The sequence below is a fragment of the Eulemur rufifrons genome, chromosome 20 (assembly GCF_041146395.1).
Source record: "Eulemur rufifrons isolate Redbay chromosome 20, OSU_ERuf_1, whole genome shotgun sequence".
NCBI classification, from domain to species: Eukaryota; Metazoa; Chordata; class Mammalia; order Primates; family Lemuridae; genus Eulemur; species Eulemur rufifrons.
In genome coordinates, this window is record NC_091002.1 from 51,972,380 (window position 1) to 51,992,141 (window position 19,762).

General features: G+C 63.2%; 1 protein-coding gene across 1 annotated transcript; it reads left to right on the forward strand.

The window, feature by feature from the left end:
* The first annotated feature begins 17,709 nt into the window (after positions 1-17,709).
* ABHD16B (abhydrolase domain containing 16B) lies at positions 17,710-19,598 on the forward strand. The gene has a single exon (XM_069495810.1). The coding sequence runs from the start codon at positions 17,754-17,756 to the stop codon at positions 19,164-19,166; it is 1,413 nt and encodes a 470-aa protein (XP_069351911.1). The 5' UTR covers positions 17,710-17,753; the 3' UTR covers positions 19,167-19,598.
* Positions 19,599-19,762: the final 164 nt, after the last annotated feature.

The window sequence follows — 19,762 nt, forward strand, 5'->3', positions numbered from 1 at the left end:
GAAGCCCAGTCAGGGCGAGGAAGAGGGCAGGGCGGGGGCGGGAGAGAGGCCCCTGCTGGCCTGAAGATGCTGGGGCTGTCCAGGGAGCCGCCCACCACGCGTCATCCCGGGTCCTGCCGGGGGACTGGAGGCTGGCCCTGGGCTGCAGCAGGGACCCCTCCGTGGGTGGGGGAGTTGCTCACTGAGGCTGCAGCAAGGTGGGCCTCCTGGGCATGGCTCGCCCGGGTCCAGTGCCAGCTGGCCCTGCCTTCCTGTCCAGGCCTCCCCGAGACCACCTTCCAGAGCTGCTCTGGGGCCAGGGGCTACCTGCCAAGCCCACGGCTGCCCCACCCCACTGTCCGCCGGGCCTGCGCCCCTGCCAAGCCCCAACTGCCGCTCCAGCTGCCACGGCCAACTGTCGACCCGCCTCCATTCCAAGAGCTCACTCACCCCCAGTCGTCCTTCCAAACCCCGCTGCCAACTGCCAGCCCCCTTCCTTCCTGAGCCCTGGCTCCCTCCACCGCTCCCGGCCGGGGCACCAGGACTCCGCTTTCCAGACCTGCCCACAGAGGCCAGGCCACACCTGCTGTGTAGGGTGGGGGCGGAGGTGCCGGGGGCCTGAGACCAGAGGAGCTGTGCAGCAGGGCACAGGCAGAAAGCAGGAGCTGGGCCGGCACAGAGGGGCAGCGGTGGGGAGGAGGCAGAGGACAGGGCAGCCCTCGGTGCCAGCTGCCATGGCCAGGCCCAGCTCGGGAGCCGGGAGGCAGGCGGGGCCCAGCCCAAGCAGGCCTGGGGCTGTGAGCAGAGCCGGGGCCTCTCCTCTGAGGGCCTGTGAACAGCTTGGCCTGACCACGGACCCTGGGAGGGTCCTCCTGGCAATGTCGGGAGAGAGCCCGGTTCCCCCACCAGCCCTCTCCCCAGGGCCCCCCCAGCCTTCCACAGCCCCGGGGGGACCAGCTCTGGGTCTCAGCTGTCCCAGGCTAACCTGAGCTCCTGCCTGCTTTACCACCCAGCACCCGGGGCCGGCCCAAGTCCCTTTAGGGTCTGACCTCTGGCTGCCTCCCTGGGTCCCGGCCCTGGCCCTGCTGCCTTGGCCGCCTTACAGCCCCTCTGCCCTCATCCCGGTGGCCCTGAGCCCCGCCACACATGGGGCCCCCACAGCCTGTCCTTCCCCCAGCCCTGAGCACACGGCAGGTGCCCTCGAGTCAGCTGGCCAAGCCTAGGGACACATTGATGCCCCTCGCGGGTGCCGGCCTGGCTGTAATTCCATCCCAGGCTCCGGGCAGCCAGTCAGCATCCAGCAGGGCGTCCCGGCTGAAGGGACAGCCGGTCCCCAGGGCCCACGGCCTCCAAGGGCTCACATTGCAGAGGGTGGCGATGGCTGGGCAGACAGCCACAGCAGGGGGAGGGACCCCTGGCTCTCCCGACATCCCCTCGAGGACCCACAGGCTGGGATGGGAGGAGAGGCACCAAGGCCTGTCAGCCTGTTGGTCAGGCTGGCCCTGGGAGGAAGGCAGAGACAGGCCGTGTTTGCTGGGCACCTACTGTGTGCCAGGAGTCTCCCCGCAGGGACAGAGGCGAGGAGAGGTGCCTGCCCATGGTCACCCAGTCCACCTCCTGGTGGGAAGGGGAGAAAAAGGAGGTGGCTGTGGCCCCCCGAGGCCTGGGAGATGGGGCTTTGTCCTGCCCCAAAGGGGTGTAGGCATCTCCTCTCCCACCAGAGGTCTTCTGGGGGGCCCTGGGTGGGTGTGGAGAGGCCCCAGCCCTGTGCAGTGCCCGCCTGCGGCCTCACCTGTTCCTTCACCCACTCACTGGCTGGGCAGCGGCACAGGACACGAGGAGCCCACCGCAGCAGGGGAGTGAGGCCGGGAGAGCCAGGCAAAGCCCCTGTGTTCTGGGAGGGAGTCAGCAAACAGGTCAGCAGGTCACGGGCAGGAGCACCGGGAAAAGGAGCAGGGAGCAGGGCTCCCCGGAGGAGCGGCAGAGGCTGGGGCAGGAAAGGCAACATGGGCACCCAGAAGTGCAGGAAGGACACACGGTGGCCAGGACAGTGGGCCTGGGGAAGGGGCCGGGGCCGGAGCCGGCTGCCCGCAGCACCACGAAGAACAGGCGAACGCAGGGGAGCCCTTCCGTGCGGAGGAGGTCCAAGCCGTGTGTGCGACTCTCCCCTCCCGGAGCCGAGGGTCAGCCCCCCACACCCCCACACCCCGGGAGTGGGGCCTGGGCCGAGGGTCTCCCCAAAACACTGCTCAGAGCTCCCCAAAACTGCCCAGGCCACGGAAACAGGGCAAGTCTGAGAACTTGTCACAGACCGAAAGAGCCAAGGAGACGTGACGGCTCTAAGCACTGTGGCCCTGGGGGGACCTGGAGCAGAGGCCACCGATGGGGAAACTGATGAAATCGAGGGCGCCTGGGCTGCAGCTGGGGTGGACAAAGGCGCCATGGCGACGGGGGTGGTGGCGTCGGGGAAGCCGACCCTGAGTGAGGGGACGCGGGACTCTCTGCGCTTTGCAACGCTGCAGCCTTTCTGAAACCTGAAAATATTCCAAAATAAATTTTATCTTTTAAAAATGAAAAAGTACAAACCAAACGATCAAAGAAAACACCCCCTTTAGCTGTGGCGTTGGGGGGCAAATGGCCCCTGAGCTCTGTCCCTGCCCGGTGCCCAGTCCCAGCGTGAGAATTCAGAGGGTCGGTGCTGTTGGCGCTGCCGGCCTGGGAGCCCAGCCACGCAGCCGGGGCCACAGAGCAGCCACGCCGGGCCGGGGTGCGGACAGTTCTCCCGTGTGCATGCGCCCGTGAGTTATGAACTGTGGATTCTCGCCCCACACCGAGGACTCGCCAAACACCGGGCTGAGGGACTTTCACAAACGTCAGCCTGGCTTTGGCCAGCAGAAGCTGCGAGCGTCCCCAAAGGTGACGCCACCCTGTGCTGAAAATGCTGTTGAGATGCTTGGTCCCAGCCACGCCAACAAACCGGGACAGCGTTCCCACCACCCACCCACCCTCTGGGATCCCCATTTCCCCCAGCCCCTTTCCGGGCACCCCTTGCATCACTTCCCCACAGCCCCCTTTTGCTGCCCGCTTTAAAACCTCGGTCACCCTGTCTGCTGGAGTTGAGCTGCAGTGACCGCAGCTCTCTGGAAATGACCTGTCTTGCCTCCTTCAAAGCACGTCCAGGGCCGTTTCGTGTTGACGGCTCCCAGGAGCCTTGGCTTGCACCTTGCATGTGTGTCCGTGTGGCGTTTGTGTGCTCTGTGCGTCTGCCCCCATGTGCCCACGTGTGGCTGGTCTGAGAGTGCCTGGTGCACACACGCCAGCACTTTCCTCTCTTCCGCAAGCCCCGTGCGGTCCGTGAGCAAGTCCAGTTCTGGACACTGGTCCTGCCCTCGGGGCCCACCCCACTAGGGACAAGCCATGAGCCACGTCTCGGGGTCGAAGGCCACATGCACCTCTGGAGGGAGGTGGGGGCTCTGGGCAGCTTCCTGGGGGGCGCGGCTATGCCGAGGGCTGAGCACAGGCCGCGTGCAGCGTGGCGGGCAGGGAGTGCCTGGAGCTGAGTGTGCACTCGAGCTGGAGACGGGGCTTGAAGGCCTTGCGGGGACTGTGGGGTGAGCTCGTCCCCAGCACTGGCCAGGCTGGGGCTTGGTTTTTCCGCAGGCTGGGGGATGCCATTGAGGACTTTTGAACAAGGGACACTTGATCTAACAATGATTAGTCAGAGGAATTCTTAGGATGTTGGGCTGATGCACCCAGGATTGGGGGAGTGGGTGATGGGAGAGGCCAGAGGAAGCAGGGCAGCCAGAGCAGGTGCGGATGTGGGGCGCGTAGACGCTGCTGGCCCAGGTCGGAGGACAGAGGCCGGGGTGCAGGTTCATGGGAGGGGTGGGGAAGCCCCTGGGAGGAAAGCAGAGGGTCCCTGACCGTGGGTCCCTGGCTGGGGTCGGGGAGGCCATGCAGCACAGGTGACCTCAGTGCCTCTCCCTCTTCCTCACGGGGGCCAGTGGTCACTTGTGCGGGGCCAGGCCAGAGCCCGTGCTCAGGACACCCCAGGGGGCTTCCACAAACTGCTGCCAGAGGACGGGGCTGCAGAACCCAGGCCGGATCGCAGCTTGACCCAGAGCTGCCGCCCGGGCAGGGCCTGCTCCCTGGGCTTGGGGACGCCACCAAGATGGAGCAAGATGACCTCAGCCCAGCCAGGAGGGACCAGCCCCCAGAACACACTCCCATTCCTGTCCCCTGCCCCCCACCGCCGGCCACGTTCCCTCCCCAGAGGCTCCCCTGCACAGCTCAGACCATGGGGTCTCCTCTGGGTCAGCACAGCCTGAAGTGAGAAGGAAACATCTGAAATAAAAATAGAATGCCGCCTCCCCTGCTGTCCTGGTGTCCAGGCCTCCCTCCTGCCCACCAGCCTGCTCAGATGGCCTGGGCTCCACCTCCCACGCCCGCCTCCTCTGAGCTGCACCTGTGCCGGCCTCACGCAGCACAGATCCCAGGCCTGCTCACCCGCTCAGGATGTCGGGGAGAGAGACGGCCGCTGAGCCTCCGCCCGGCAGCCCAGCCATACCGCCACCGCCAACACCCATCCCGGCGGAACCCACCACGGCCCTCTGCACCCACCCTGGGCTCTGAACCTGCCGTTCCCGCTACCTGGAGCACCCTTTCTGGCACTGCCCACCTGATGAGTCTCAGCCATCCCAGACGACCCACCTCCAGCTCCGGCTCCTGGCGCCCCCGACGCAGCCCTGCCCTCTTGCTAGGGGACCCCACAGGCCCAGGCGCGCTGGCCTCTCCCCTTCCCTTGCCCTCATTGCACTTATGTGTCCCTGCGTCCTGAGGGCTCTGGAGCCGTCCCCGCCAGAGCCGGACACCGTCCGCTGTGGTTCTGGGCCAATCTGCCCCAGAACCCAGCTCACGAGCAAAGGCGCAGAAGATGCAGCCCTCCTGCTGGCGTCATTATCACAGGGGGTTAACACCTGCGAGGGGGGCAGTGACGTGACGTGACGTGACGTGACGTGACGTGACGTGATGGGGGGGGCAGAGGGCTGGCTTCCTGGCTTTGGATGCGGTTTCCCATCTCGGATGCCCTGCGGGGCTTCCTTCCTGTTGGGGTTTGGGTTCACAGTCATCTCCAGCTGCTCCTGGGGGGCCAGGGACTGAAGGACCCCAGAGAGGCCGTGTTGGGGGAAAGGGGCCTGCTGGTCCTGGAAGCTGGGCAGGCACGCGGGTAGTGAGCAAGAATTGGGGGACCCGCTGTCCCCGAGGGTCCACCCCAGGACAGGGTCAGGTCAGAGGGAAAACCTGAGGTGAGGGGCTGGAGGGGCCCTGGGAGGGAGCAGCTATTGCCGCTGATTTGGCCACCCCTGTTCCTTACCCCCAGGACCCCCACCCACTCAGGTCCAGGGTTCCTGTCCCCTGGAGCCGAGCAGGAGGCTCTGCTGCTGAGGGTGGGTGTGCCCAGCCACCACAGGCCTGCAGGGCTCAGGCCCCTCCTCCCTTGGGGGGTCCTGGTGCCGGGGTGGTTTTGAAAACCAGAGACTGGAGGCCTTATCAGACCACAGGTCTTCCTGAGGAAGGAAGGTGGGTGTGGGCCTCCGGGATGGGTCGCCTCCTCAGGGTGTGCCCAGCCCACTGGAGGGTACACGTGCCTTGCGCGTCCCTCCCAGGAAAGAACACCTCTTGGGGAGACCCCAGCCCGAGACCCAGCCCCACCAAAGGCAAACAGGCTCAAAGGCTGGGGAGACCCCGTAGGCTGGGGGTCCAGAGTCCAGGGGCCTCCAGGAGGTCGGCACTCCCTGAAATCATGGCAAATCCCAGCATCCTCCGGGGAGTGTCCGAAGCTGCCCCCATGAGATACTGAGGGGACCTGTGACCTGTCTACCTGCAGTATGCCTGGCGGAAATCGGTGCTTGGATTCACTGAAAGACACATACAAGAATGTCCCAAGCCACCCTGTTTGTAATGGCCCCACCTGGAAAAACCCAAAGCCATCGACCCCCAGTGTGGATGCCACCACGAGAATGTGCCACCTTCACCTCCAGCCACCTCTGTGGGTGACCACAAGGGGGGCCGGGCGTGGTGACTGGCACGACTAGTGCAGGCTGCAGGGCGCGGAGCAAGGGCGTCGGCCTGCGGTGCCCGAGGGGCCTCCTGTTTTCTCCATCCAGGTGCTGGTGTCAAGATGCACGAGGTTTATGGAGATTCATTAAGTCATATGTGCACTGTGTGTACTTTCCTGTATGCATGCGGTACTTCAAGAGAAATGTACACACAAGATCCCAGAAAACCCTCCACTGACCCCTTCCTGAGGGAGGAATGTTCCCAGAGGCCTCCCTCCCTGCCCCATCCCGCCTGGCCCAGGCCAGAGGGGCGAGGGTGACATCTCTCCCTCCAGGGAAGTCAGGGCTGCCCTGGGCTGGAGCCAGGTCCGAACCCAGACCCTCCATCCTCCGAGGGTGAGCGCCGGCGAGGGCAGGAGGGAAGGTGGCCAGGCCTTTGCCCCAGGGCCGGCTGGGCCTTTCTTGGCAGAGCCTGGAGGAGCCATGAGGGGTGGGGAGTCTCCGCAGCTACGCAGGTGGGGCGGCGGATGTGGGGCTTGCCATGCTGCCGAGGGGCCAACTGGCCATGGAGCCCTAGTGTGGGACTCTGGGGACTCGCCTGTCCCTACCCAGCCCCAGCTGGGGTGCCCCCAACGTCCTCCTCCCCAGCCCCCTCCGCTTCCAGAGGCCCCGGGCTGGGCTATTTTTAACTTGGCTCAGCAGCCTGAGCTGAAGGTGGACAAGCCCGGGGGGAGGGGAGGAGACAGGACCCAGCACCTGCTGTCTGCTCCCACCCCTCCCAGGGTCTGGGCTTTCCAGGGGGGATTGCTCAGTCTGGACTTTAGAGCAGAAAGAGCACTGCACCCTGCCACCATAGTCACACACAGAGGCCACACAGACACTCTGAGATTCACACACATGCCGGAGACACACACTCCGAAGCTCACCCGGGTGGTGCACCCACACCCACACACACACACACACACACACACACACACGCGCACACACACAAGCTCAGCTCAGGAGCATCCCAGACTCCCAGGGACACAGGGACACTATGGCTGTGCGCGGACACGGCACACAAGGACACACTCAGACCACCCAGACACCAGAGAGGAAGCAGCACCACGGCCAGGCCACGCCGGCACAGCCACGCCGGCACACACACGGGCACACAGGCCCGGGAGCACCAGCTGGGCTGGGGGGTGGGGGACGACGACAGGCTCGCCCCAAGGGGCCGAGAGCCAAGGCTCTCAGCATCCTCTCCTGAGCAGGGGCGGACGGCTGCCGGAGCTGAGCTGACGGCCATGCCCTCTCCCGCACACTGCCCCACCCTGGGGTGGCGGGGGAGGCGCCCGCGGAGAGCTGGCCTCAGAATGTGCTCAGCCCCATCCCTTCCTCTTCCCTGCTCCCCACTTCCCCTCGCCTCCCCCAGCCTTTGTTCTGCGGAGCCACTGCCCCTTGACCCCCGCTGGGGGAATTGGAGTCTGTCCTGGAAAAACCCCAGGTGCCGGCCAGGGGCCACAGCTTCCGGCTCAGGGGGAGGAGCGGGGGAGCCAGAGAGCAGGGGCTCAGGATGCGGAGGTGAGGGCAGCTGCTGACTTGCAATCCCCTCCACCCCGCACCCCTGCACGCTGGAGGCTGGGGCGGCTCCTGGGAGGAATGAGGAGGGCGGGAGCCGGGGGACAGGACATCCTCTTGGCAGGACACAGGACGCCAGGCCGGAGGTTCTCATTCCCAGGCGAGGCCACAGGGGAAAAGGTCACTGGGGCCTGGGTTGCACTAGTTCCAAGATCAGCCAGTGGAGCCCCATGGCCGGTCCAAGTCACCTTGAGCAGGGCCTGGAGAAGGGGGCCAGTTAGACAGCCCAGTCCCTGACCTGTCCCCAGGCCCCAGCATAGCCAGTCAGTGTGGCGCTGTCCACACAGCCAGCCCAGGTGGCAGCACCTCTGGGACCATCCTCAGGGAGTCCCTCAATGCGTGGGCGAGAGCAGCAGGCCTAGGTTTGCCTTCGGTGCCCACCCAGGAGCCCTCTCCTCCAGGCCAATCTCGGGCCGCTGCCCTGCAGGAGAGGCCTCGGCCTGGCCCTGGCCCTCCCCGGCCCCGGACAGGAAGCCCAGGGCCAGTCCAGCTGGGTGAAGGCCATGGGGAGCTCTGGTCCCGCACCCTCCCGGAGGCTGAGCAGCAGCAGGGCCTGACCTCTGCCCTCTGGCCTGGGAGGTGAGGGTCCCAGGAGGTGCCTGAAGGCGGGACGGTGAGAGCCTCCCCACCCCTCCCACACTAGGCTCCTGGCTGCAGGCTTTTGCCCCAGACAGGTACCCGTTGGCCATCCAGGGACCTCCCGCCCGACTGTCCCAATTACCTAAGTGGGAACTTGTGAAACGAATTGCCTCCCTCAGAGTGAGCCTGGAGTTGCCTGTTTCCCTAAGAGTTAAAATTACCGAAAGAGATGTTGAGCGTGGCCTGGCGTCCACACGAGAGCAAGGCTGGCGCCAGAGGAGGCTCCGTCCAGGGCGACCTCCCTCCTCGCCCACCTGCCCACATTTTCCGTGGTTCCACTCACAGTCTCTCCCTCCATTTAGCAATCAAGCTTTATCGCAATGTGATTTACATACAATATTCCCTAATTTTTTTTTTTTTTTTTTTTTTGAGACAGAGTCTCGTTTCATTGCCCAGGCTAGAGTGCCGAGGCGTCAGCCTCGCTCACAGCAACCTCAAACTCCCGGGCTCAAGCGATCCTCCTGCCTCAGCCTCCCGAGTAGCTGGGACTACAGGCGTCCCCACCATGCCCGGCTAATTTTTTTTCTATATATTTTTAGTTGTCCAGCTAATTTCTTTCTATTTTTAGTAGAGGTGGGGTCTCGCTCTTGCTCAGGCGGGTCTGGAACTCCTGAGCTCAAACGATCCACCTGCCTCGGCCTCCCAGAGTGCTGGGATGACAGGCGTGAGCCACCGCGCCCGGCCAATATTCCCTAACGTTAATCGCACCACTGGATGAGCTTTGGCAAACGCAGAGTCGCACAACCACCTGCACGGCCGCAACGCAGCACAGCCCCCCACCGCAGAGACCCTGGGCCCAGCACCCCTCGGCCTGCTGTGTCACCGTAGCTCTGTCTCTTCTAGGGTTTCACAGAAAGGAAACCGCACGGTACGTGGTCTTTTGCGTCCGGCTTCATTCACGCAGAATAATGTTTCTGAGGTTCCTTCTGCGTGTGTCGGGAGTTCACTCTTTCCTTCACGGGATGCCAGAGTTTATCATTCGCCAGTCGATGGACACTTGGGTTTCTCCAGTTTGGTGACATTAACTGTAATGTTGCTACGAACACTTCAGCACAAGTCTTTGTGAGTACGTTTCATCTCTTTTGGGTAAATGCCGAGGAGCGGGACTGCGCGTTGTTCTACGTCCCATTTTCTAAACCTTGTTGCACGTCTGTTTTGGCCGGGCCTGATCCGCCCCCGAGGGCAGGGCCTCACCCGCGCTGCGCCTGCCATGACGGAGCCAGCACCGCTCCTCACCAACACACGTTGTTGGCAGCCACTTGCCCGCTGAGTGGATGAGCGCGGGCCGGGACCGTGGGTTCTGGTGGGGCCAATGGGGAGGTGACAGTGAGGCTGGGGGCGTCGAGGAGACGGTGTTGCTGGTGACTGTGGTCGTTTGCAAGGTGCTGGCCTCACACTGGCTGGGGACTATTTCCAGTCTCTCCCTCTGTGGCCACAACTGCCCAGCCCAGCCTGTCCCACCGCTGTCACACCCCACCAAGCCCCTGCCGCAGGAACGACCCTCCCTTCTCCCAAACGGGCAGGCTCCCCTGTCTGGGCTTCCTTCTCGTCCAGTTTGGATTTTGTGGCCCACAGTCACGGTCTCTCTCTCGCAAACACCGCAAGTCCTCAGATTTGTCTCCCGCCATGCCATCTTTCTGAGAACGCCAGCCTCGCCAACACCTGAGCCCCTGCTCATTGCTGAGAAAACCACCCGGGAAGACTGGTGCCACCAGGAATCTGCACTGGAACCTCTGCCTCGACCACGCCCCTGGGCCCCTCCAGGCTGCCAGCCGCCCCCTCTGGGGCACCAGACAGCTGCCTGGGCCCCCACAGGGCTCCCTGCCCTCCCAGACCCTTCCTCTCCAGCCCTCCACAGAAGCAACACCTCTGAAACGCAAACAGGAGCCTGGAATGTTCTGGCCTAGAATCTTTCGGTGGCTGCTTAGGAGAAGCGCCTTCCTTTCCAGCTCCTTGCCCCAGTCTGCAGAGCCCAGGTTCCAGTCACACTGCCCGGTTCTCAGGCCTCCAAAAGGCCAAGTTCCCTCCAGCCCTGGGCCTCTCTCAGGGTCAGGCCCCCTCCAAAGCCTAACTCACAGGGCGAATTCTGACTGGCTTTCTAGCCTCAGCTCCTGATCCCTCTTCCCCCTCCAGGCTGGCAGCTGCTAGGTGTTTTCTCCCTGGGGTTAAACCCTTACAGTGTGGGCTAGGGCCCTGAGGCAAGGGTGGCACCTACCAGAATTTAGCTGCCTGCCCTGCAGGCCCTGGCGAACGTGATTGCGGGTGGTAAAGGGGGAGGGGATGGGTGCAGAGCCTGCCCAGGGGAGAAAGAACTGCCTGCAGCCTGCAACCTGCCCTCCCGGTACCTCTGGCCGGAGACCAGCCAGGCCCAGAGGGACGTCGGCCGGTGGGAAGGGAAACCACCTGGATGTACGAGGCCTGGCCTGGCGGACCCTGGAGACTCCAGACACCCGCCTGGCTGCCCCCCACTCAGGCCTACAGTCACTGCCGGGGACTTTCCAGGGGGTTGAGCCGCTGACCAGGAGCCTCTGCCCGGGCAGCCAGGACACGGGACATTTCCTGCGTGGCCTCCCTCCTGCGGCCCCAGCTCCCAGCTCTGCTCCTTCCTCCCCCGCCCTGGGGGCTTTCCGCAAAGCCTGAGGTCTGCTATTTTTAGCTGAGGGAGAGGGACCAGTTCCTGGCCCCATTGCTGCCTCCAGCCTGGGTGAAACTGGGGCTGGGTTGGGCCGGGGGTGGGGAGAGGTTGCAGTCCAGTCCTGCAGCCCCTCCCTTCCCCCATTCCCCAGCCCAGGAGCACCTGGGGAGCTGAGGGGCCGCTGCAGGCCTGGGCTCCCAGCCTGGTGGGCAGGGGCACCCACCCTGGGGAGGTTGGGCCCAGGGCCTGGGTGGGCTGCCGCCCACTTCCTGCAGCCACGCCCCAGCACTTCAAAGGCCGCTGGCGGCTCTGTGGTCACTCTAGGCTCCCACACAGCTGGAGGGGCTGGGCAGGCACACGCACCCCTGGCTGCTACCCGCCTCCCCCTAGGGCAGCTTCAAAGCAGCAGGGGCGGGCAGTCCTGTGGTTAGCGCATCCCCAGGGCCAGGGTGGGAGACATGAAGGGGTCAGGAGGGCTCCTGGCAGGGCCCTCCTCTGTTCTTTCATCCTTCTCATCCCACTGCCTTCCTGGGTGGGCTCAGGCCAGAGGCCCAGACACTTTCCTACCCCCCCCATCCTGTCCTGAAGCAGGACCACCTTGAGGGGTATGCATGTGGGCCTGGGTGGCCTTGCCCTGGAGTTAGTCCAGGTTAGAGAAGCCACAGGAACCAAGGTGGGGGCACCTCTCCAGGACCTCTCAGGACAGGACAACCTCCCTTTCTTCCTCCTTCCACCCCCCACTCCAGCTGGAAGGAGGGGAGGGTGTTCGGGGGGAGGGGCCTTGAAGGAGGGCCTGCCCTGTGTCCCCCTGCCCCCACCCTGGCTGGGCTGTGGTGGGCTTGACCTGGTGCCAGCTCCCCAGGGACCAGGCTGGGTGGGGTGTGGGGAGCCGGATCCTAGGAGCAGCCGCCCCAGAGTCCGGCAGACGCTGAGAACAGAGAGTGCCTGGGAGGGGAGTTTTCAGGGTCCCTTGGGGTCAGCTCTGGGACAGTTGCCATTTTTAATCTGCACAAGTGATTTAGGAGCCGCTAGGGCTGTAACCCAGATCCGCTCAGAGCAGGCTGGGGAGGTGCAGGGCAGCGCGGCCCAAGAGCTGCCCCTCCCCCGGCCGTGTGCAGAGTGGGGCAGTGGGGACTGTGGATGCAGCCTCATCTTGTGGCACAGGCCAGAAACCTGGGTTCCTGGTGGCCCTGGCCCTCCAAGCTCTGTCTGCGGCCTTGCAGGGTCCCACCCGGCATTGTGGGTGGCTCAATGCGGCTGGCTCTCCACTCCCCCTCCGCTGCTCTTCCACTCTTGGTGCTGAGGCCCAGAGACTGGGCCTCTGGGCTGCAGGGCAAGGGGCCTCCCCTGGGGTCTTGAAGGAGCCCCATCCCTGACCTCGTAGAACAGACGCCTGGGCCTTGGCAGAAGCCAGCTTTCAGCCCACCCACCTGGCAGGTGGTAGCTGCTCCCCAGGAAGGAAGGCCTGGGTGCCAGGGTCCTGGCCTCAGGCCGCGGGGCCTCCTGGGCACTTCCAGCTCCGTGAGATTTCCACTCAGGACCATGACTCCAGCCTCCCTGCGCCCAGCCCCTGCCAACCCGACCTGGGCTTAGGCTGTCTCCCCCACTCCAGGTGCAGGGAGGGCTTGGCTGCAGCTCAGGCTGGAGGTCTGACCGCACATACGGCTTTCCCACTCCGCCCGGTGGCTGTCGGGTGTGGGTTTCGGGATCCCGGAAGGGGATGTGCAGTAACCTTCCCTCCCCACTGCAAACTGCAGTCCCCTCGGAGAGGAGCCCTGAGCCACAGTGCGGTGGGAGGGGGGTGAGCTGGTGCTGAGGCAGGGACCTAGGTCACCCCTCCTTTCTCCAAGGGCTGCCTTGTGGACCGCCCCTTGGTGACATCTGACCCTGCGGAACTTTTCGATGGTTCCACAATGTGGAGGAACCAGGAAGAGGACGCAACCTCTGTGTCCTCCAGGGGTCTTGGCGCCCTTCAAGGAGTCAGGAAGCACATCTGGAACCCTCCGAGCTCAGCCCTTCGCCAGCCCCATGACTGGTTTCCCGGGTCCACGCTGGCAAGGCGAAATGCAAAGGATCCATGAAGCGCCAGGACCGGCTCTCAAGCCAAGAGCCAAGGGACACCCATGATTTCCGTGCACCCCATCCCCCCCACCTTTCCCCTCCTGCCCAGCTTAACATCCCCTCCTCTCCGAGATCCAGGCCGTAGTTTCTCTCTGGTCATTACAGGCGGCTGGCGCCAGTGTCCCCCAGGTGAGGGGTCTCCAAGGGACAGGGAGCGAAAGCTGGACCGGATCGCCAGGCGGGGCGGAATGGCTTCTGGTGCTGGTCTGGTCGGTGGCCAGGATCAGTCAGAATTCATTAGATTTACACATGACACAGACAAATACTAAGCACACGGAGCGACAGAGACAAGCTCCTTCAAGGGACTCACCGGCTGGCACAACCTTTTGGAAATGCAATTTGGCAAACTCTCTTGGCCTTGAGAACACACTGCTTGACCGAGCAACGCAGTTGTAGAAATCTAGGGTGTAGGAAAAGTGCCTAGAGGCGAGGGTCCTTGGACAAGGTGTGCGCTGCAGCCATGTTTGCAGACGCAGGAGGTCTAGAACACATGTGTCCACCAGCGGAAGGATACGCTGGGCATCAGTACACCGCCCCGGAGGAATGTGCTGCCACCCGCCAGGGCAGGCAGCGGTGCTCCCGACAGACGCACCCTGGAGAAAGGCAAGCGCCGGAGTGACCTGTACACTGCATCGGTGGCTGTGAAAGCAAATGACAGAATGGCCCCTAGATAAGACTGTGTGTGCTTGGAAGGCAGACAGAGAAGGGCGTGAAAAGACACAGTCCAGGTTAGTGACTCTGGATACCTAGGAGGGCCAAGGAAAGGACGGTTAACATTTTTTACATCCTTGTTTCACTGGTTGCAGTGAGAATGTTGCGCTTTTATTAGCAATGACAATAATTAAACACTCACATTTTATCAAAGCCTGGGTGTTGCAAGGATAAGACCTCTGAAGGTCTTCTAAGCCAGGGGTGAGGTTGGCCCCAGAACATACGATGACCCTTCAAATTCTGCAGAAATCGTGCAAACTGCACCCTGCCCGGGAAGGGTGGTGAGTCCCAGGGAATTCAGATCACATCAGGGCTGCAGGGCTCTTGATTCCTACGACTTTACCCTGACATGGGGAGCAATGTGGCTGTCCCCCGCTTGCCACCTGTCAGAGCACGAGGTAGGGGTCAAGGATTCTGGAGTGACCTTGACCCATTCCCACAGGGGAGGGGAAGTAGGTCTGGGGCAGGAGCCACCTGTAGGCTTGGGGGGCCCAGAGGCTTAAGCAGCGGTGTCGGGCACGGACAGTGACTTCTCCCCAGATCCTCGTGGGGCTCTGGCCCTTCCCACCCTCCTTTCCACATACACACAGCATGGTCACCCAAAGGGTGTGTCCTGTGTGGTCACAGGCTTCCAGTGTGGTTGAAGACTCAGAACGGAACAATTTATGGCATCTTCTCTCCTGGGATAGGTGTTGGGGGGAAGGGCTGCTCAGAAGTGTCCTTCATCCTGGGCAGGAGACAGAGACAGAGACAGGCCCCGCAGGGAGCCAGGAAGGAGCAGGCTCCCTCACAAACCACGCCCCCCCAACCCCACTGTCCTTGCGGGCACTGGGTAATTAATTCTCTGTGACTCCAGATGTTCTGCAGCTGTCCTGGCCACGTCCGCCCCTTCTTCTGACCTTGCATCCGCCAGGAAGCATCCCCTCCTGTCCTTGGGCTCCAAGCCACCCCCACCTTCCCTGTACCCCATTTCCTGAGCAGAGGCGTTTGTGCAGACTCAGCTCCCCCTCCTGCCAGGACGGCTTCAGCTTTCCTGAGGCCCGGGCAGTGCTCCCTGAGTGTGGGGCCGCTGGGTTGGTTTATGCCCAGCTCGATGCCCTCTGCCAGGGGTTCTAATCCTGGCTCCTGCCCCTCCAGCCTCTGGGACTGGTTTTCTCTCTCTCCTTTTCTTTCTTCTCCAAGGTTGGCTCTGCAGGCTCCCAAAGCATAAATCAAGGGCCTCCAGGGAGGCCAGCTCCTCTGTGGGGGAGGGTGACAGCCCAGTGGGGTAGAGTTCTCAAGACCAGCAGGCCCTGTGGGGGTGGGGTGCATGCTCAGATGTCTGCCTGGAGGGCACAGGGGGCTCAGGGGGGGTGCCTCCACAAATGGGTAAGAGGGACACAGACCCACCCCCTGCCCTGCTGTGGATACTTCCCTGAACAGATGGGGGCAGGGGCACAAGAGGTCACTACCGATGCAGCTGGTCCGGGCTGGGGGGCTCTCTTGGAGAGGGGCAGCCCCCTTCCTGTCACATGCTTTCCTGTCTCAACGGAGCTGGTGGTTCTGGGGCACTCGGGTGGGCTCCCCTGGGCTGCTGGGGTCAGGGGCCAGGACACAGGATAAGGCCTGGAACCCCTGGGGGCCAGTGGCTCCAGCCTCTTGACCTCTGCCCCTGGGAGTCCAAATGTGATCTCTGGCTCTCCTCCTCCTCCTCTGAGCTTCTAGCTTTTTGTTTTTTTGAGTTCAGGGCAGGTGGGCCTGGTTGAAGAAAAGCCTCCATTTCCAAAAAAGTTTCAAAGTCTCAGAGTAGATCAAGGTGGGAGACTGCCCCCGGGAGGAGCCGAGTAGGATCTTCTCCTGAGGAATCAGAACAAAATGTGGCAGGTCCAGCATCCTGTGTGCACAGTCCTCCAGCACGCCCGCTGCCGCATCTGCAGGGTCCGAACCCGGGAAGGGAGCCTTCAAGGCACCCTCCCCCACCACTGCCTGGACCTGGGCTAAGGAGGCAGGACCCCCAATCAGGTCTTCTCTGCTGTGTTGCCAGGGGTCACTCTTGTGGTCTCACACAAATGAGCCTGGAGCCCATGGGCCCCCCACACCTAGGAGAGGTAGCATCTTGAGTCTATGAAAGAGGTTCCCGGGAGAGTCAATGTCCCCACCCTCCTCCAAGGTTTCCATCTCCACCCTTGATCACATGGCCTCCTTTCCCCACCGGGCCAGGGGTGGACATTTCAGGAGGAGGGGAACCACCAATTCCTGCGGGAAGCTCTGCCCATCCCTGGCCCCAGGTATGGCACCCATGGGCTGGCTCCTGGGGCAGAGCTCCTGCTGCCGCCCAGCACCTAGTGCAGACAGAAGGGTGGGGACCTTGACCAGGAGCACCGGTGGGCCCTGAGACACACCCCCTTGGTCCTCAGAACCTGACCAATAAGCAGAGGAGCCCGATCTGGGATAAAAGCTAGATAATCAGGAAAATCTGGATCTCAGCTAGCTGTGTGTGTGTGTGTGTGTGTGTGTGTTCACATGTGCTGGGGGTAGGATTGCCAGATTTAGCAAAACCACAACAAACCTAAAAACAGGATATCCAATTAAATTTGAATTGCAGATAAACGATTTTTAAATATAAGTATATTCCATTCAATATTTGGAACACACTTATACTTGAACAGTAATTGCTGCTGTGCCATTCACCTGTAGTCCCAGCTATTTGGGAGGATCATTTGAGCCCAGGAGTTCAAGACCAGCATGGGCAACAGCAAGAGCCTCTCTTAAAAAAAAAAAAAAAAAAAAAGAAGTTATTTGTTGTTTATCTGGAATTCAAATTTCACTGGGTATTCCAGATTTTATCTGGAAACTGGGGATGAGTGGAATACCTCGCACCCTCAATCACTCACTCTGCCAGTTGATCCCTGTCCTTCTGTCCCCAGCCTCTGAAGACAGCAGCAGCAGGTTCTCAGAGCTGGCGGCGGCTGTTTGGGCCAGGCAGTGTCCAACCCAGGCACAGAGCAGGACATCAGAGGGGTGGCTGGGGCTCCGGACTCCCCTTCCCCCAAAAGGCTAAGGTCTCTCAGGCAGGCCTGGCTCCTGGGCTTGGAGGCTTCGGCTGGGCTTGCCGGAGTCCCTGGTTTTAGCGGTTTTGTTTCAGGTCTGGGGAACTGTTCAGTGGGGAACCCTGAGCCCCCGCCTTTCCCTGGGGCTCCCCCTGGTGGCCCACAACCAGCCCCTTCCCTCTCAGGTGGGCTGACCCTTCCCAGCGCAGGAGAAAAAGGGGAACCCACCAGAGCCCTCCGGAAAAGAGGAAGGTACAGCTTGTGGGGTGGGGGTGGGGGGCTCAACCAAGGACCGAAAAAGAGGAACCTCAGCCAGGCAAGACCCACCTGAAGAAGGTCATTGCTGCTGCCGGCAGCCAGTGAAAAGAGGATGCAGAACGGGGGGGGGGGGGGGGGTTCTAGCCCACAGTCACCCCTTTCCTGAGAAGGAGGTGGTCGGGGCAGGGTGAGCAGCCCTGGTCCTGACCCTGCCTTTGGCGAGGCCGCGTACTCACGGCAGCTTTCTTCCCAGTGAGACCCCCGCGTCCGCCAGGCGGAGGTCAAGGCTGCCCCTTTCTGCCGGTCGGGTTGTTCATCTCCAGTTTGGGGAAGCGGCTAAGGTGTGGGTGGGGGCCGGTGGCCCGCGGAGGGTGCGGCCGCTGCGTGTCCCAGGGCGTCTGGTGCGGGGGCGGGGCAGGACAGAACTTGAGGCCCACCATCCCGGGAGCCCTTTGTGCGCTCATCACCCTAGTGTCGCCTCTGCCCCAGCAACAGTGACTCACAAAGCCTCCCCTCGGCCCTGGAAGGCCCGGGTCACAAAGGCCTTCAGGGCCTCGCCTGGAGTAGGCATGCCCCAAGACAGCCCTGCGCGGCGCTCGCCCCTGCAGCCGCCCGCCGGGCCGGGCCTGGGCTGTTCCGCGCGAACCCGGCCCGGCCACTGGCTTTCGCGCTAGCGCGGAGCGGCCCGTAGCCTCGGCGTCCATGTGTGTCATCTGCTTCGTGAAGGCGCTGGTGCACGTGTTTAAGATCTACCTGACCGCCAACTACAGCTACAACTTTCGCAGCTGGCCGGTGGACTTCCGCTGGGATGACGTGTGCGCCGCCGGCGGGGGTGGCAGCGGCCACCGAGCGCTGACGTGCGCCGCGGCCGTTGCGGGCGTCTGGCTCCTGCGTGACGCGGCGCTGGGCGGGGACGCGCCGGGGCGGCTGCCACGCGGGGCACGCAGCCAGGCGCGGTGCCTCCTGCAGCAGATCCGCGAGCTGCCGGGCCAGCTCGCCAGCTACACGCTGGCGCACTCGCTGGGCCGCTGGCTCGTGTACCCCGGCTCCATGTTCCTGATGACGCGCGCGCTGCTGCCGCTGCTGCACCAGGGCCAGGAGCGCCTCGTGGAGCGCTACCGCGGCCGTCGCGCCAAGCTGGTGGCCTGCGACGGCAATGAGATCGACACCATGTTCATGGATCGGCGCCAACAACCCGGCAGCCAGGGTCGTGGACTGCGCCTCGTTATCTGCTGCGAGGGCAATGCTGGCTTCTACGAGATGGGCTGTCTGTCGGCGCCGCTCGAGGCCGGCTACTCGGTGCTGGGGTGGAACCACCCAGGCTTCGGCGGCAGCACGGGCGCGCCCTTCCCTCAGCACGACGCCAACGCCATGGACGTGGTGGTTAAGTACGCGCTACACCGCCTGCACTTCTCGCCGGCGCAGGTGGTGGTCTACGGCTGGTCCATCGGCGGCTTCACGGCCACCTGGGCCGCCATGACCTACCCAGAGCTGGGTGCGCTGGTGCTCGACGCCACCTTCGACGACCTCGTGCCACTGGCACTTAAGGTCATGCCCCACAGTTGGAAAGGGCTGGTGGTGCGCACCGTGCGCGAGCACTTCAACCTCAATGTCGCTGAGCAGCTGTGCCGCTACCCGGGGCCAGTGCTGCTGCTCCGGCGAACGCAGGACGACGTGGTCAGCACCTCGGGCCACCTGCCCCGGCTGCCCTCCGGCGACGTGGAGGGCAACCGCGGCAACGAGCTGCTGCTTCGTCTGCTGCAGCATCGCTACCCAGTCGTGATGGCACGCGAGGGCCAGGCCATCGTGACCCGCTGGCTGCGCGCTGGCAGCCTGGCGCAGGAGGCTGCCTTCTACCGGCGCTACCGCGTGGACGACGAGTGGTGCCTGGCGCTGCTGCGCTCCTACCGAGCGCACTGCAAGGAGGAACTGGAGGACGAAGAGGCCTGGGGGCCGCATGGGCCCGCCTTCCCCTGGCTTGTGGGCCGGGGCCTGAGCCCCAGACGGCGCCGACAGCTTGCGCTGTTTCTAGCACGGAAGCACCTCAAGAACGTGGAAGTGACTCACTGCAGCCCGCTAGAGCCTGAGGACTTCCAGTTGCCCTGGGAGCTGTAGCCCACGAGCCAGTGGTGGTCTGCACGCTCGCACACCTTCCAGGCTTCTGCTGGTTCGCCTTCCCACAGCCCCAGCCAGTAAAGCTAGCCCTGCCAGGGGATCCTGACCTGGTGTCTTTGGGGGGATGGGCAGTACATGGGGACCTGGTGCCCTCCTTCACCGGGCATTCTGCCCTTTCCTCTGTTCTTCCCTGCTCCCTGCCTCTTTCATCTTCCTCCCAAAATGCTTCTGGACATTTGCACCCAGCTCCTAAAGGGAATGCAAACATTAACCTGACCCAGTTTATGGCAGTGCTGTGATGGGTGCCTTGATCACCACAAGAGGCTGATGGGAGCAGGGGCTGTGGGGCCATGGGGAAGAACTCTTCACCTGGCCTGGGTTCCAGGACGGCTTCTGGGAAGATGACACCCACTGAGTGTTGAAGGGTTGCCCCTAGCTGTGAAAGGAAGACATTGGCATTGTAGGGATACAAGGCAGGTCTTAGTACCTAGACATTCCCAGAGTGTAATGCTGCTAATCCGTAGCGTTTTCTCCCCACCCCCACACTTCTGGCTTCTACAGGAGGGGATTCACAGAGGGACTACAGACTCAGAGTA